The sequence below is a fragment of the Heptranchias perlo genome, unplaced genomic scaffold, assembly GCF_035084215.1.
Source record: "Heptranchias perlo isolate sHepPer1 unplaced genomic scaffold, sHepPer1.hap1 HAP1_SCAFFOLD_129, whole genome shotgun sequence".
Classification (NCBI taxonomy): Eukaryota; Metazoa; Chordata; class Chondrichthyes; order Hexanchiformes; family Hexanchidae; genus Heptranchias; species Heptranchias perlo.
The window spans coordinates 579,958-596,765 of record NW_027138527.1 but is presented as its reverse complement, the minus strand read 5'-3'; the positions used below and the strand labels follow the sequence as shown (position 1 = coordinate 596,765).

The following is a 16,808-nucleotide window of genomic DNA, read 5'->3' as shown; positions in this document are numbered from 1 at the left end:
ATTGAGTTATTGCTTTGGAATAGTGAGAGATAAAGTGATTGTTTTGAAGTATTGAGAGATAAAGTTATTGTTTTGAAGTATTGAGAGATAAAGTTATTGTTTTGAAATAGTGAGAGATAAAGTGATTGTTTTGAAGTATTGAGAGATAAAATTATTGTTTTGAAGCATTGAGAGATAAGGTTATTGTTGTGAAGCAGTGAGAGATTGAGTTATTGCTTTGGAATAATGAGAGATAAAGTGATTGTTTTGAAGTAGTGAGAGATAAAGTTATTGTTTTGAAGTATTGAGAGATAAATTTATTGTTTTGAATTAGTGAGAGATAAAGTTATTGTTTTGAAGTATTGAGAGATAAAGTTATTGTTTTGAAGCATTGAGAGATAAGGTTATTGTTTTGAAGCAGTGAGAGATAAAGTTATTGTTTTGAAGTATTGAGAGATACAGTTATTGTTTTGAAATAGTGAGAGATAAAGTGATTGTTTTGAAGTATTGAGAGATAAAGTTATTGATTTCAAGTAGTGAGAGATAAAGTTATTGTTTTGAAGTATTGAGAGATAAAGTCATTGTTTTGAAGTATTGAAAAATGAAATAAAAGTTTTGACACAGTGAGAGATAAAGTTATTGTTTTGAAGTACTGAGAGTTAAAGTTATTGTTTTGAAGTAGTGAGAGATAAAGTTATTGTTTTGAAGTATTGAGAGATACAGTTATTGATTTCAAGTAGTGAGAGATAAACTTATGGTTTTGAAGTATTGAGAGATAAAGTTATTGTTTTGAAGTATGGAGAGATAAAGTTATTGTTTTGAAGTAGTGAGAGATAAAGTTATTGTTTTGAAGCATTGAGAGATAAGGTTATTGTTTTGAAGCAGTGAGAGATTGAGTTATTGCTTTGGAATAGTGAGAGATAAAGTGATTGTTTTGAAGTATTGAGAGATAAAGTTATTGTTTTGAAGTATTGAGAGATAAAGTTATTGTTTTGAAATAGTGAGAGATAAAGTGATTGTTTTGAAGTATTGAGAGATAAAGTCATTGTTTTGAAGTATTGAAAAATGAAATAAAAGTTTTGACACAGTAAGAGATAAAGTTATTGTTTTGAAGTACTGAGAGTTAAAGTTATTGTTTTGAAGCATTGAGAGATAAGGTTATTGTTGTGAAGCAGTGAGAGATTGAGTTATTGCTTTGGAATAGTGAGAGATAAAGTGATTGTTTTGAAGTAGTGAGAGATAAAGTTATTGTTTTGAAGTATTGAGAGATAAAGTTATTGTTTTGAAGTATTGAGAGATAAAGATATTGTTTTGAAGTGGTGAGAGATAGAGTTATTGTTTTGGAGTAGTGAGAGATCGAGATATTGTTTTGAAATAGTGAGAGATAAAGTTAATGTTTTGACGTATTTAGAGATAAAGTTATTGTTTTGAAGTATTGAGAGATAAAGTTATTGTTTTGAAGTATTGAGAGATAAACTTATGGTTTTGAAGTATTGAGAGATAAAGTTATTGTTTTGAAGTATGGAGAGATAAAGTTATTGTTTTGAAGTAGTGAGAGATAAAGTTATTGTTTTGAAGCATTGAGAGATAAGGTTATTGTTTTGAAGCAGTGAGAGATTGAGTTATTGCTTTGGAATAGTGAGAGATAAAGTGATTGTTTTGAAGTATTGAGAGATAAAATTATTGTTTTGAAGCATTGAGAGATAAGGTTATTGTTGTGAAGCAGTGAGAGATTGAGTTATTGCTTTGGAATAATGAGAGATAAAGTGATTGTTTTGAAGTAGTGAGAGATAAAGTTATTGTTTTGAAGTATTGAGAGATAAATTTATTGTTTTGAATTAGTGAGAGATAAAGTTATTGTTTTGAAGTATTGAGAGATAAAGTTATTGTTTTGAAGCATTGAGAGATAAGGTTATTGTTTTGAAGCAGTGAGAGATAAAGTTATTGTTTTGAAGTATTGAGAGATACAGTTATTGTTTTGAAATAGTGAGAGATAAAGTGATTGTTTTGAAGTATTGAGAGATAAAGTTATTGATTTCAAGTAGTGAGAGATAAAGTTATTGTTTTGAAGTATTGAGAGATAAAGTCATTGTTTTGAAGTATTGAAAAATGAAATAAAAGTTTTGACACAGTGAGAGATAAAGTTATTGTTTTGAAGTACTGAGAGTTAAAGTTATTGTTTTGAAGTAGTGAGAGATAAAGTTATTGTTTTGAAGTATTGAGAGATACAGTTATTGATTTCAAGTAGTGAGAGATAAACTTATGGTTTTGAAGTATTGAGAGATAAAGTTATTGTTTTGAAGTATGGAGAGATAAAGTTATTGTTTTGAAGTAGTGAGAGATAAAGTTATTGTTTTGAAGCATTGAGAGATAAGGTTATTGTTTTGAAGCAGTGAGAGATTGAGTTATTGCTTTGGAATAGTGAGAGATAAAGTGATTGTTTTGAAGTATTGAGAGATAAAGTTATTGTTTTGAAGTATTGAGAGATAAAGTTATTGTTTTGAAATAGTGAGAGATAAAGTGATTGTTTTGAAGTATTGAGAGATAAAGTCATTGTTTTGAAGTATTGAAAAATGAAATAAAAGTTTTGACACAGTAAGAGATAAAGTTATTGTTTTGAAGTACTGAGAGTTAAAGTTATTGTTTTGAAGCATTGAGAGATAAGGTTATTGTTGTGAAGCAGTGAGAGATTGAGTTATTGCTTTGGAATAGTGAGAGATAAAGTGATTGTTTTGAAGTAGTGAGAGATAAAGTTATTGTTTTGAAGTATTGAGAGATAAAGTTATTGTTTTGAAGTATTGAGAGATAAAGATATTGTTTTGAAGTGGTGAGAGATAGAGTTATTGTTTTGGAGTAGTGAGAGATCGAGATATTGTTTTGAAATAGTGAGAGATAAAGTTAATGTTTTGACGTATTTAGAGATAAAGTTATTGTTTTGAAGTATTGAGAGATAAAGTTATTGTTTTGAAGTATTGAGAGATAAACTTATGGTTTTGAAGTATTGAGAGATAAAGTTATTGTTTTGAAGTATGGAGAGATAAAGTTATTGTTTTGAAGTAGTGAGAGATAAAGTTATTGTTTTGAAGCATTGAGAGATAAGGTTATTGTTTTGAAGCAGTGAGAGATTGAGTTATTGCTTTGGAATAGTGAGAGATAAAGTGATTGTTTTGAAGTAGTGAGAGATAAAGTGATTGTTTTGAAGTATTGAGAGATAAATTTATTGTTTCGAAGTCGTGAGAGATAAAGTTATTGTTTTGAAGTAGTGAGAGATAAAGTTATTGTTTTGAAGTATTGAGAGATAAAGTTATTGTTTTGAAATAGTGAGAGATAAAGTTATTGTTTCGAAGTAGTGAGAGATAAAGTTATTGTTTTGAAGAATTGAGAGATAAAGTTATTGTTTTGAAGTCGTGAGAGTTAAAGCTTTGTTTTTAAGTATTGAGAGATAAAGTTATAGTTTTGAAATAGTGAGAGATAAAGTTCTTGTTTTGAAATAGTGAGAGATAAAGTTATTGTTTTGAAGTAGTCAGAGATAAAGTTGTTGTTTTGAAATAGTGAGAGATAAAGTTATTGTTTTGAAATAGTGAGAGATAAAGTTATTGTTTTGAAATAGTGAGAGATAAAGTTATTGTTTCACAGTAGTGAGAGATAGAGTTATTGATTTGAAGTATTCAGAGATAAAGTTATTGTTTTGAAGTAGTGAGAGATAAAGTTCTTGATTTGAAGCAGTGAGAGATAAAGTTATTGATTTGAAGTAGTGAGAAATAAAGTTATTGATTTGAAGCAGTGAGCGATAAAGTTATTGATTTGAAGTATTGAGAGATAAAGTTATTGTTTTGAAGTATTGAGAGATAAAGTTATTGTTTTGAAGTATTGAGAGATAAAGTTATTGATTTGAAGCAGTGAGAGATAAAGTTATTGTCTGGAAGTATTGAGAGATAAAGATATTGTTTTGAAGTGGTGATAGATAAGGTTATTGTTTTGAAGTATTGAGAGCTAAAGTTATTATTTTGAATAATTGAGAGATAAAGCTTTGTTTCGAAGTATTGAGAGATAAATATATTGTTTTGAAGTATTGGGAGATAAAGTTATTGTTTTGAAGTTGTGTGAAATAAAGTTATTGTTTTGAAGTATGGAGAGATAAAGTTATTGTTTTGAAGTAGTGAGAGATAAAGTTATTGTTTTGAAGCATTGAGAGATAAGGTTATTGTTTTGAAGCAGTGAGAGATTGAGTTATTGCTTTGGAATAGTGAGAGATAAAGTGATTGTTTTGAAGTAGTGAGAGATAAAGTTATTGTTTTGAAGAATTGAGAGATAAAGTTATTGTTTTGAAGTCGTGAGAGTTAAAGCTTTGTTTTTAAGTATTGAGAGATAAAGTTATAGTTTTGAAATAGTGAGAGATAAAGTTCTTGTTTTGAAATAGTGAGAGATAAAGTTATTGTTTTGAAGTAGTCAGAGATAAAGTTGTTGTTTTGAAATAGTGAGAGATAAAGTTATTGTTTTGAAATAGTGAGAGATAAAGTTATTGTTTTGAAATAGTGAGAGATAAAGTTATTGTTTCACAGTAGTGAGAGATAGAGTTATTGATTTGAAGTATTCAGAGATAAAGTTATTGTTTTGAAGTAGTGAGAGATAAAGTTCTTGATTTGAAGCAGTGAGAGATAAAGTTATTGATTTGAAGTAGTGAGAAATAAAGTTATTGATTTGAAGCAGTGAGCGATAAAGTTATTGATTTGAAGTATTGAGAGATAAAGTTATTGTTTTGAAGTATTGAGAGATAAAGTTATTGATTTGAAGCAGTGAGAGATAAAGTTATTGTCTGGAAGTATTGAGAGATAAAGATATTGTTTTGAAGTTGTGTGAAATAAAGTTATTGTTTTGAAGTAGTGAGAGATAAAGTTATTGTTTTGAAGTAGTGAGAGATAAAGTTATTGTTTTGAAGTATTCAGAGCTAAAGTTATTATTTTGAATAATTGAGAGATAAAGTTAATGTTTCGAAGTATTGAGAGATAAATATATTGTTTTGAAGTATTGAGAGATTAAGTTATTGTTTTGAAGTATTGAGAGATAAAGTTATTGTTTGGAAGTATTGAGAGATAAAGTTATTGTTTTGAAGTTGTGTGAAATAAAGTTATTGTTTTGAAGTAGTGAGAGATAAAGTTTTTGTTTTGAAGTTGTGTGAGATAAAGCTTTGTTTCGAAGTATTGAGAGATAAAGTTATTATTTTGAAGTATTGAGAGATAAATTTATTATTTTGAAGTGTTGAGAGATAAAGTTATTGATTTGAAGTATTGAAAAATAAAATAAAAGTTTTGACACAGTGAGAGATAAAGTTATTGTTTTGAAGTACTGAGAGTTAACGTTATTGTTTTGAAGTACTGATAGATAAAGTTATTGTTTTGAATTATTGATAGTTAAAGTTATTGTTTTGAAGTATTGTGTGATGACGTTATTTTTTTGAAGTATTGCGAGATATAGTTGTTGTTTTGAATTATTGAAAGATTAAGTTATTGTTTTGAAGTAGTGAGAGATAAAGTTATTATTTTGAAGTATTGAGAGATAAAGTTAATGTTTTGAAGTACTGAGAGATTAAGTTATTGTTTCGAAGTATTGAGAGATAAAGTTATTGTTTTGAAGTAGTGAGAGATAAAGTTATTGTTTTGAAGTATTGAAAGATAAAGTTGTTGTTTTGAAGTATTGAGAGATAGAGTTATTGTTTTGAAGTCGTGAGCCATAAAGTTATTTTTTTGAAGTTTTGTGAGATGAAGTTATTGCTTTGAAGTAGTGAGAGAAAAATTTATTGTTTTGAAGTAGTGAGAGATAAAGTTATTATTTTGAAGTCGTGAGAGAGAAAGTTATTATTTTGAAGTCGTGAGTGATCGTAATTGGTTGTCGAAATGAACGAGAATAATGTTTAAAATTCGGACAAAATCGGAGGTGGGATTAAATGTTGTGTCTGAGAATGTGCAAATAATTCCAAACACATTTGGAAATTCAGAAGCTTAAGACATATGGTTCCGGATCTATGAGACCATATGGTTTAGGTTTACGAGGGACTCAGAACAAAATCTTCCTGTTTATAACATTTTGATGGGCGATTAATGAATATTCTAACATTGATGTTGTTAGTGGGAATATAGGTGCATTGGAAGAGCATGTGGGACCAGAGTTAGAGATAACTAGAGAAGGATTTGGATCTGACAAAAATAGCCAAATTGGAGAAGCCTCTGGACCAACAACTAATGCGGTTTAATGAGGTCAGGGAGGAGGCTCTGGATAAAAAAAACTGTGCTGATGGATTAGAAAGAGCCAAAGTAATGTCTCTTTTCAAGAGAGAGAGAAGATAAACCGGGTGACTGGAGACCAATTAGTTTCCGTCAGTAGTGGGCAAACTCCTCGAATCTGTAATTCCAGGTCGAATTAGTGAACATTTCGAGATACAGGGGATGGTCAGGGGAGGCTGGAACTGATTACCTGTATTCAAGTCGTATTTGACATTTTTTAACATTATTTTTTAGGAATTGACTTTGCAGATCAATGGAATGTAGCACATGCGGTGTATATGGGTTTTCAGAAGGTGTTTGATGATGTGACAGGAGGCTTCAGCCGCTTGGTATAAGAGGAAATGTAACCGCCCGGATAGAAAGTCGATAATGTGTTTAGTTTTCTCCATTTTTGTTCACAGATCCGAACACTGCAATCAGTGAGTTCCTGACAAAGTGCGACGATTACCAACTGTTCCAGTTGACGAAATTCTACCGGGACAGACTAGAACAGGCGATTGAAGAGGGGGTGGAGGGCGTTAGTTTCGTATTAACGCATGAGAAACATTTCAGTGGACAGGAGTACCACGTAAGTGCGTTGGATACAGAATGAGTTTGGATTATTTAAACATAACAAAACAGAACTGACAGACTATCACATCTTAGAATCATAGAATGTTACAGAACAGAAACAGGCCAAATAGAGGAGAAATGGATGAAACTACAAATATTCTGAATCTGAAACAATGATACGATGAGATGGAAATATCCAGCGGATCGTTCATTATCTATCCGGAGAAAAGACAGGGTAACATCAACTTGCATTGATATAGCGCCTTTTACATAGTAAAACGTCCTTTGGCCCTTCACATGAGCGATTATCAAACACATTTTGACACTGAGCCAGATGAAGAGATATTAGGAGAGCTTGGTCAAAGAGGTAGGTTATAAGGAGTGTCTTTAAAGGAAAGGAGAGGTATCGAGGTGGAGAGATTTAGCGAGGGAATTCCAGAGTTCAGGGCCGAGGGAGCTGAAGGCACGGCGGCCAATGGTGGAGCGATTGCCGTCGGAGATGCGCAAAAGGCAAAAATTAGAGGAGTGGAGAGATTTCAGAGGGTTGTAGGGCTGGAGGAGGTTCCAGAGATAGGGAGCAGCGAGGGCCAAGGAGGGATTTGAAAACAACGGTGAGCATTTTAAAATCGAGGCTTTGTCGGACCGGGAGCCAATGCAGGTCAGCAAGCACAGAGGGTGATGGGTGATGGGGCTTGGTGCGAGTTAGGATACAGGCAACAGAGTTTTGGGTGAGCTCAAGGTTATGGAGGGTGAAAGATGGGATGCCGGCCAGGGAAGCATTGGAACAGTGGAGTCTGTAGGTGACAAAGGGATGGGTTTGGTCTTTCCAATAATTCATTGGAGGAAATTTACTCTGGACTCAACTATTCCAATGCTCTCCTGGCCGGCTTCCCATCCTCTGCCTTCGGTAAACTTCAGCTCATCCAAAACGTTGCTGTCTGTACCCTACCCCTCTCAAGGTCCCACTCACCTCTCACTCCAGTGCTCACTCACCTATTGCCTCACAGTTTTCGAATGCCTTCACTTTTCAATTCCCATCCTCCTGTTTAAGCCACACCATGGCCTCGCCCCTCCCTATCTCTGTAACCTCCTCCAGTCATACGACCTTCCTGCGTCCCAAGAGTTCTCTATTGCTCTGGCTCTAGCATCTTGTACATCTCATCATCACCCTAGCAGTAGTGGTCCAGTGTTGGGACGTTTTTTCTGCATTAAAGGCATTATATAAATGTACGTTGTTGCTGATGACAGTCCTGACTACATGAGCCCCATTGCTGGATAAGTGCTCCCGGTTCCCGAGGTTTCATACCAATAGCAGATGTGCAGAAACCTGGATGTCAGACATTTAATTACGAACTGAAAAGTGATGGATATTTAGCACGGTTATTATTATTGGTCGGCTCTCCTCAGTGATGAAGCAGGATTGGTAATTCCTCAGCCAGTTTCCCAGCTGATTCCCTAACTTGAGAATCGTCCCTTCCCTTTAACTTCAGTTCTGATTCGCTACTGTTTAATTTTTAGACAAATCAACAAATTGTGAGAGCAGGAAGTAAGTGTGAGAAACAAAAGTATCATATTGTCAATCAGTAATCTGATGTCATGTTGGACACTGAAGGAGGGAGAAAACTAGTCCCATTAAAATTACTGCAGATTCTCAGTGATCCCTCACTCTCCTGGAACGATATTTCTCGTTTCCATTATAGTTTCATCACTTTTCATTCCCGTTAATGACTGAATCAAAGTATTAACAGAATATTCTGCCCATGTTCAGAATGGATCAATACCCAGCCCAGTGATTACTTTCTGTGTTCAATATAAACTGGGCGATCCCATCACGGAGCAGCTCCTTTCCTTCTCATTCTCAGTCTGTCTTTCACTCCACTCCTCAATACAAATTGGGAGATCCCATCGCGGAGCAGCTTCTTTCCTTCTCATTCTCAGTCTTTGTCTTTCACTCCACTCCTCAATATAAACTGGGAGATCACATCACGGAGCAGCTCCTTTCCTTCTCATTCTCAGTCTTTGTCTTTCACTCCACTCCTCAATATAAACTGGGAGATCCCATCGCGGAGCAGCTCCTTTCCTTCTCATTCTCAGTCTTTGTCTTTCACTCCACTCCTCAATATAAACTGGGAGATCCCATCGCGGAGCAGCTCCTTTCCTTCTCATTCTCAGTCTTTGTCTTTCACTCCACTCCTCAATATAAACTGGGAGATACCATCACGGAGCAGCTCCTCTCCTTCTCATTCTCAGTCTTTGTCTTTCACTCCACTCAATATAAACTGGGAGATCCCATCACGGAGCAGCTCCTTTCCTTCTCATTCTCAGTCTTTGTATTTCACTCCGCTCCTCAATATAAACTGGGAGATCCCATCACGGAGCAGCTCCTTTCCTTCTCATTCTCAGTCTTTGTCTTTCACTCCACTCCTCAATATAAACTGGGAGATCCCATCACGGAGCAGCTCCTTTCCTTCTCATTCTCAATCTTTGTCATTCACTCCACTCCTCAATATATTAATTATTATTCTTTACAGATAGTCACTGAGCTCGCGGAGAAGGGAAACCGGGCGGACAGTTCCAAACTTCTCCTAAATCTGGTGATGGAGAAAGGCTCTCGGGCCCGAAGGGTGATGTGGGAATCCTTTGTGAAAATGCACCATGTGGTACCAAAGTTGGTCAAAATACTGAAAGAGATTCAGGAACTTGGTACAGTAAAATCTCACACTGAATTCAATTTCAGATTGAAACACTGCAGAATTTACTTTAATATTACACAGATCAGATTTCATGAAAGCTCATTGATTTAAACAGGTCCTGATCCATTTGATTATATGAACATCGGACGAGGTTTATCTGAAATACCCAGTCACCTGAAAGGTAAGTGATGACCTGGAGATTTCAAACCGTTTATTTCACTTCTGAAAATCAGAATGTTTTACTGTAGCCGTTTATTTAGAGATTGTCACAATTTGGGAATCAAGTTCAAAGGGTGGAGGAAACAGAATAAATTTAGATTTTAATTTGTTAATAATCTTTAAATCGTTTGCGCGATCCGTTACCATTCGTGGTTCTCAATTATTTCTAAATTTGCAGATGTTTTATTGCTCCAGCTGATCCAGGCGCTAAAAGTTGTGAAAAAACGTTCATACCTGGCAGGATCCTGATATACAGTGAATCCCCATATTCACCTGGCAGGATCCTGATACACTGTGAATCCCATTCAGACCTGGCAGGATCCTGATACACTGTGAATCCCCAAACACACCTGACAGGATCCTGATACACTGTGAATCCCCATACACACCTGACAGGATCCTGATAAACTGTGAGTCCCCATACACACCTGGCAGGATCCTGATACACTGTGAGTCCCCATACACACCTGGCAGGATCCTGATACACTGTGAGTCCCCATACACACCTGGCAGGATCCTGATACACTGCGAATCCCCATACACACCTGGCAGGATCCTGATACATTGTGAATCCCCATACACACCTGACAGGATCCTGATACACTGTGAATCCCCACACACACCTGGCAGGATCCTGATACACTGTGAATCCCCACACACACCTGGCAGGATCCTGATACACTGTGAATCCCCATACACACCTGGCAGGATCCTGATACACTGTGAATCCCCATACACACCTGGCAGGATCCTGATACACTGTGAATCCCCATACACACCTGGCAGGATCCTGATACACTGTGAGTCCCCATACACACCTGGCAGGATCCTGATACACTGCGAATCCCCATACACACCTGGCAGGATCCTGATACATTGTGAATCCCCATACACACCTGACAGGATCCTGATACACTGTGAATCCCCACACACACCTGGCAGGATCCTGATACACTGTGAATCCCCACACACACCTGGCAGGATCCTGATACACTGTGAATCCCCATACACACCTGGCAGGATCCTGATACACTGTGAGTCCCCATACACACCTGGCAGGATCCTGATACACTGCGAATCCCCATACACACCTGGCAGGATCCTGATACACTGTAAATCCCCACACACACCTGGCAGGATCCTGATACACTGTGAGTCCCCATACACACCTGGCAGGATCCTGATACACTGTAAATCCCCACACACACCTGCCAGGATCCTGATACACTGTGAATCCCCACACACACCTGGCAGGATCCTGATAAACTGTGAGTCCCCATACACACCTGGCAGGATCCCGACACTTCGAGCCTTCAAACACACCTCCTACGTGCTGCCCAGATTTTCTGCGCTCACAAGTAAGGAGCAGTCCAATGGCGAATTGTGAGGGAAAGACAATGCTCAGGGTTATTGGGAAGTTTTGGGCTGGCTTCCTAATGGCAGTGAAAGAGAGAACTTATTCGACTGAAAGAATAGTCCTTTAACTCAGGGTCTTTTTAGACCCAATGGAATGACTGATGGAAGCAGATTTGTAATTTCCCAAACCTGCATTATAGGAAATTCAGACCAAAATGAAACGGAGTATAATTATTGGGAGAACAGTTGAAATGAATTGTGAATGTTTTCTGCTCTAACATTACACCGAGTGATGTGGGCAGTAGTTCAAATTCTAATACCAATCGGTGATATGACAGGACTGTTCGGAAAACACGTTCAATGTAAGTGAAAAACTGCTGAAAAATTGTTCACAATTTCTGAAACACAATCTAGCAGGAGAATGATTCGAGACAGGAAAAGGCCATTTGGCCCAAATAAGTCTGTCCCTGTTAGAGAAATGACCCCACTACCCCTCCTGTCAGTGTATCCACAAAAACACGTCCGATTGTCTCTTCACCCCACTTACTCTGCCCCTTTAGTGTCCTTCCCTGGTAACTGGTCCACGCTCTCTTATCCTTTGGGTGAGAAAATTACCCTGATTTCCCTTCGTATTTCTGGCTTTCAATTTTCCCCGTTATTAATTATTTTGATGATTGTGAGCCTGTTTCCTGCACGAATGTTCTGAATTCCATTAAAACATTTCAATACCGAAGTCTCTTGCCCAAACAAAATACATCAAACCCTTCCCTCGACCAATACTCCAATATCTTAAATCATCTTTCTTATTCCTCTCTGTACCTTAAGAATGGCAATAATCTTTACCTGTGATCAGGTGACTATAAAAGTACAAGTAATACCCCAGATAAAATATCCGAGTCCCGTTTCTATAAGCTTCCTCACCGCCGAGGTTGAACAGTGGAACTTCTGTCCATTCACAGTCTGTCCCTCTCCCAGTGTCCACAATATCCCAGATAACCTGCCCGAGGTCTGATACAATGACAGTGGAACTTCTGTCCATTCACATTCTGTCCCTCTCCGAGTGCCCACAATATCCCAGATAACCTGCCCGAGGTCTGATACAATAACAGTGGAACTTCTGTTCATTCCCAGTCTGTCCCTCTCCCAGTGCCCACAATATCCCAGATAACCTGCCCGAGGTCTGATACAATAACAGTGGGGCTTCTGTTAAGAGGTGGAGAGGTTAAGGGAGGGAATTCCAGAATTTAGTGCCTATGCATTTGAAGGCAAGGCCGCCAATCGAGTGATGGAATTCGGGTGATGCACAACAATTGGAGAAGCGTAGTGCTGGCGGAGGTTACAGAGACAGGGAAGGGCGAGGACCACGGAGGGATGTAGAAATAAGAATGAAAATTTAAAAATTGAGGCTTTTCCACACCGGGAGTCAATGTAAGTCAGTGAGCACAGGGGTGATGGGTGAACGGGACTTGGCGTGAGTTCAGACACGGGCAGCAGAGTTTCGGATGAGCTCAAGTTTACAGAAGGTGGGAGGCTGGCCAGGGGAGCATTTGAATAGGCGAGTCTGGATGTAATAAAGGCATTGATGGGGGTTTCAGCAGCAAATGGGCTGAGGGAGTAGAGGAGACGGGTAATATCACGGAGGTGGAAGAAGGTGGCCTATGTGATGGAGAGGGTAAGGGGTCGGAATCTTATCACGGTCAATTAGGACACCGAGTGGAATTTCTGTCCATTCACAGTCTGTCCCTCTTCCACTGATACCCAATACCCGATTTCACATTTCCGCTGAAGGTCAGCACCACTGACAATTTCATAGACTGATCCACGAGAACTTCTGTCGCATAACCATGATCATGTGTGGATTTGAAATGAGATGTCCATGGTACAGGGCAAGGCTGATAGTATTAAACATCAGAGGGAAAATATCACCTTCATAGAAATCTCCATGTTCATTAAGTATAAGAATCAAGTGAGGATTTGAAACTTTTCTCCGCCATTATTCACTTTCAAGAGATGTTCTCAGTAACTGAGTTTAATTTCCTGCTCGCACCTCTATTGAAGCTGTGAATTCAATCTCGGAACATTTTACTGAATAGTAAAGTGAGATTGACAATTTGTTTTTATGTCAATACAACTAACATTGAGAACCACATTTTGTCTGTTCTAATTGAAGATGTTCAACAGAAACACAAGGAAACACTCCGGGTCCAAACTGAAACACTGAGAGTGAACACGATCCTAATAAGGGAGAAGGTTAAGATTTTCCAGCTGGTCACTCTATACACTGAGTTAACGGTCATTTCTACTGTTCGAGATCGGACACTTGTAGAACATGAACTGCTGGCAAGAGGCCGAGACCATGAGGAGTGGAGAGAGAAACATCTCCGGAGAGAACTGGAAAAAATCCGAACTGATCAATTGTTCCAGAGCAGTTTTTCCCAGAGAAAATCTAAATCTGGGAGTTCAGCAGTAGTGAGTGGAGTCGCGGGGATTGGAAAAACAACAATGGTACAAAAGATTGTTTCTGACTGGGCCACTGGGAAAATATACCCACACTTTCAATTTGTTTTCAGTTTTAAATTCCGTGAGTTAAACGCTGTTAACTGCAGCATAAACCTGTGGAATCTGATACTTATTTTCTATCCTTATTTGAGGAATATTCTGGGAGAGCTCTGGAAGAACCCAGAGAGATTACTGTTTATATTCGATGGTTTAGATGAATTCAAGGACAGTATCGATTTTACTGAGAATCGGAGAAATACAGAACCTCAGTACATGTGCACAGATCCCGAATGGCGGTGTAAATTGTCTGACATTGTGTACAGTTTAATACAGCACAAGCTGCTCCCAGGATGTTCAGTGCTCGTGACCAGCCGACCCACTGCATTACATTTATTGGAAAAGGCTGAGATCAGTGTCTGGGCTGAAATCCTAGGATTTGTTGGTGACGAACGGAAGGAATATTTCAACAAGTTTTTTGAAGATCAGGTGGTGGCAGCAGCTGTTTTCAAACATGTGGACGAGAACGAGCTCCTGTACACCATGTGTTACAACCCTTCCTACTGCTGGATCCTCGGTCTGTCACTGGGTCCCTTCTTCACACAAAGAGACAGGAAACAAAAGAGAGTTCCCAAGACCATCACCCAACTATATTCCTACTATATTTACAACATTCTGAAAAACCATGGCCGAGAGATTGAATCCCCCCGTGATGTGTTACTGAAGATCGGTGAGATGGCCTTCACAGGAGTCTCCGAGAAGAAGATTGTGTTTAGAAATGGAGATTTGATCAAGTACAATCTGCAACCTTCCCAGTTCCTGTCTGGGTTCATGATGGAACTTTTTGAGAGAGATGATTCTGCCCAGGGTCTGGTTTACACATTCCCGCACCTCACCATCCAAGAGTTTGTAGCCGCACTCGCACAATTCCTGACTCCAGATCCAGGGGACATCAGGAAACTCCTCAGTGAAGCCCACAGCAAGGAAGATGGGCGATTTGAGATATTTCTCCGTTTTGTTGTTGGTCTCTCCTCCTCACAGTCAGCTCGGCCCCTGGAGGAGTTTCTGGGTCCATTTCTTCATCGCACAATCTGCGGAGTGATTGACTGGGTGAAGGAGAAGGTTGAAGGAGAGATTGGAAACACAGAGAGTGAAACTGGTAAAAGGGACCTCCTGAACACATTCCACTATCTGTTTGAGTCTCAGAATAAAACACTAGCTCGGACCACATTGGGATCTCTGGAAACACTTACATTTGGACACTTGAACTCAGGGGAAGCATTGCGACTGACCCCCATAGACTGTGCAGTTCTGTCTCATGTCATTGGACTCTGTGATACAATAGAACACCTCGATCTGTGGAACTGCTCCATTCAGTGTGAAGGACTCCAGCGGCTGGGACCCGCACTACACAAATGTCAGGTGTTGAGGTAACTGTTTATTTGTCTCTAACTGTTAGGTCAATTATAGAACAGTCACGGATTGTGTTGTTGCTCCGTAATGAAGGGAAGTAAACAGTTCAATTAAACCAGAGAGAAGCAGATTCAACACAAATATGACAAATGATAAGAGGATTGGTTAGTAATTCCCTAACACCAATGCAAATCAAAATAATTTAAAATGTACCAATAATTTCCCATATCATGATATATAATAAAATGGCTTCTGCAGAGGGGCCAAAAATGTGTTAGATTGAGAAAATGAGGTAAATGGACGTTTTCGGCTGATAATTGTTTAAAATTTTTCCCAATTCTGTTCTTTAAATAACGAAACCTGCTGTTTTAAAGGCTCCAAAACTCCCCCGTTGCCCAATTGTATCACAGGACACAGACTCACAGCGGACTTTTTCTTACAATCTGCATCACCAGTTGGATTTCGCATACAGTAGACGGGTTCCGGTAAAACCGCCGGTAATGGACAAGGGATTTCCCGGTAATCCGTGTGCGAGGACCAAATATCATGGGACTGGTCACTGATCTGCAGGAGGGTAATTCTGATCATTAGGGAATGAGACCGAACTGAGGGACATTTAAAGGTTTCACACAGAAAGCACTTTATTTAATAAATACCGAGAGGGGTGAGATTGGTCTTCACTCGTAGCGTGGAACCAGTGATAGTGAATTGTTCGCGGGGATAACATTGTAAATGGGTGGAACGTGGAGCAGAACAGACGATATCCCTTTAGCCACTTGTGATACACTCTGTTCAATATTCAGTCTCGTTCACTCCAATAGAACCGATTACCAGACGTGTGCTTTAATAGGCCATCAATGCGATTCCGCTTATTTTGCGTCATCGTCAATGTCCAATTTCACTCCCAGCCAGTTTACATCTGCAGCAGATTTACTGATTCGGACAACGAGCTTCCTTTTGAGGTATGAGAGTTTATTGATACTCCAACATGGCACAAATCAGTAGCTAATTGTACGTTACAGAATGGGACAGATGATTAATGCGCTTCTATCATAGGTCATGTGTTGATCAGATCCAGGGTCCCTGGGTGTTCCTGGTGAGTGGTCTGGTAGCTCCAAGCTGTCCTTCTACCCATAGCTCTACTGACCCTTATATATCTTAGTTGCCGAGGGTATCACGAGGGCCCTTTTTGCGAGGTATGAAGGTTAACCAGGTTATGAGTCGTCCTTGCAGAGTTCTCTGTTCTGGTAACATCTGTTATCTTGCATCCTCGTTCGGAGACTATGGTTAATTTTGTGCTGGACTGCAAATTGTAGGAGCTGGAACAATAGGTAATGTTAGCCAACTCTTAGCCTAATGTATTTCGCCTGATGTATTTCGCCATTGGTCTGGAAATTCGTTTTAAAGTCACCGTGATCCTAACAGCGCTCACCGTTATTAGTGGTGAAATCGAAGAGCAAGTTGCAGCGACCGCTCATGCGCAGTTAAAGGCGGATATCCAGAATTTACTCTTCCTGGTTCGCCGGGAATGTGACCTTCACATTAAAGGGATATTGCCGGCTGTAATCAATAGATCAGCGGCAAATTGCTCTTCTGCCCAGCAGGAAACTAACAAATATCGCCATACAACAGATACGCTCGGTTTTTAAAGGACAAAATCATTTTTAACAGCGTGGTAAGTCTTAATGACTGCCAAATAATATCTCTGGCACTCAATATTAACTTTTCAAAACGTGGAATCCCGTTACTCCTGAATTTACTAGTTTTGGACATTTAAAAAAATGTAATGAATTTTTGTTGTTACTTTTTCCTTCTGTCT

The 16,808-nt window shown here is 38.4% G+C and overlaps 1 protein-coding gene across 1 annotated transcript in view; it reads left to right on the top strand.

Moving 5' to 3' along the window:
• Positions 1-16,808, top strand: part of LOC137308326 (NACHT, LRR and PYD domains-containing protein 3-like) — a 51,639-nt gene that overhangs the window by 20,637 nt on the left and 14,194 nt on the right. Inside the window, exons 5-8 of the mRNA XM_067977118.1 lie at positions 6,662-6,828; positions 9,344-9,515; positions 9,621-9,686; positions 13,251-15,006. Coding sequence (XP_067833219.1) covers positions 6,662-6,828; positions 9,344-9,515; positions 9,621-9,686; positions 13,251-15,006 — 2,161 coding nt within the window. The remainder of the gene's footprint in view (positions 1-6,661; positions 6,829-9,343; positions 9,516-9,620; positions 9,687-13,250; positions 15,007-16,808) is intronic.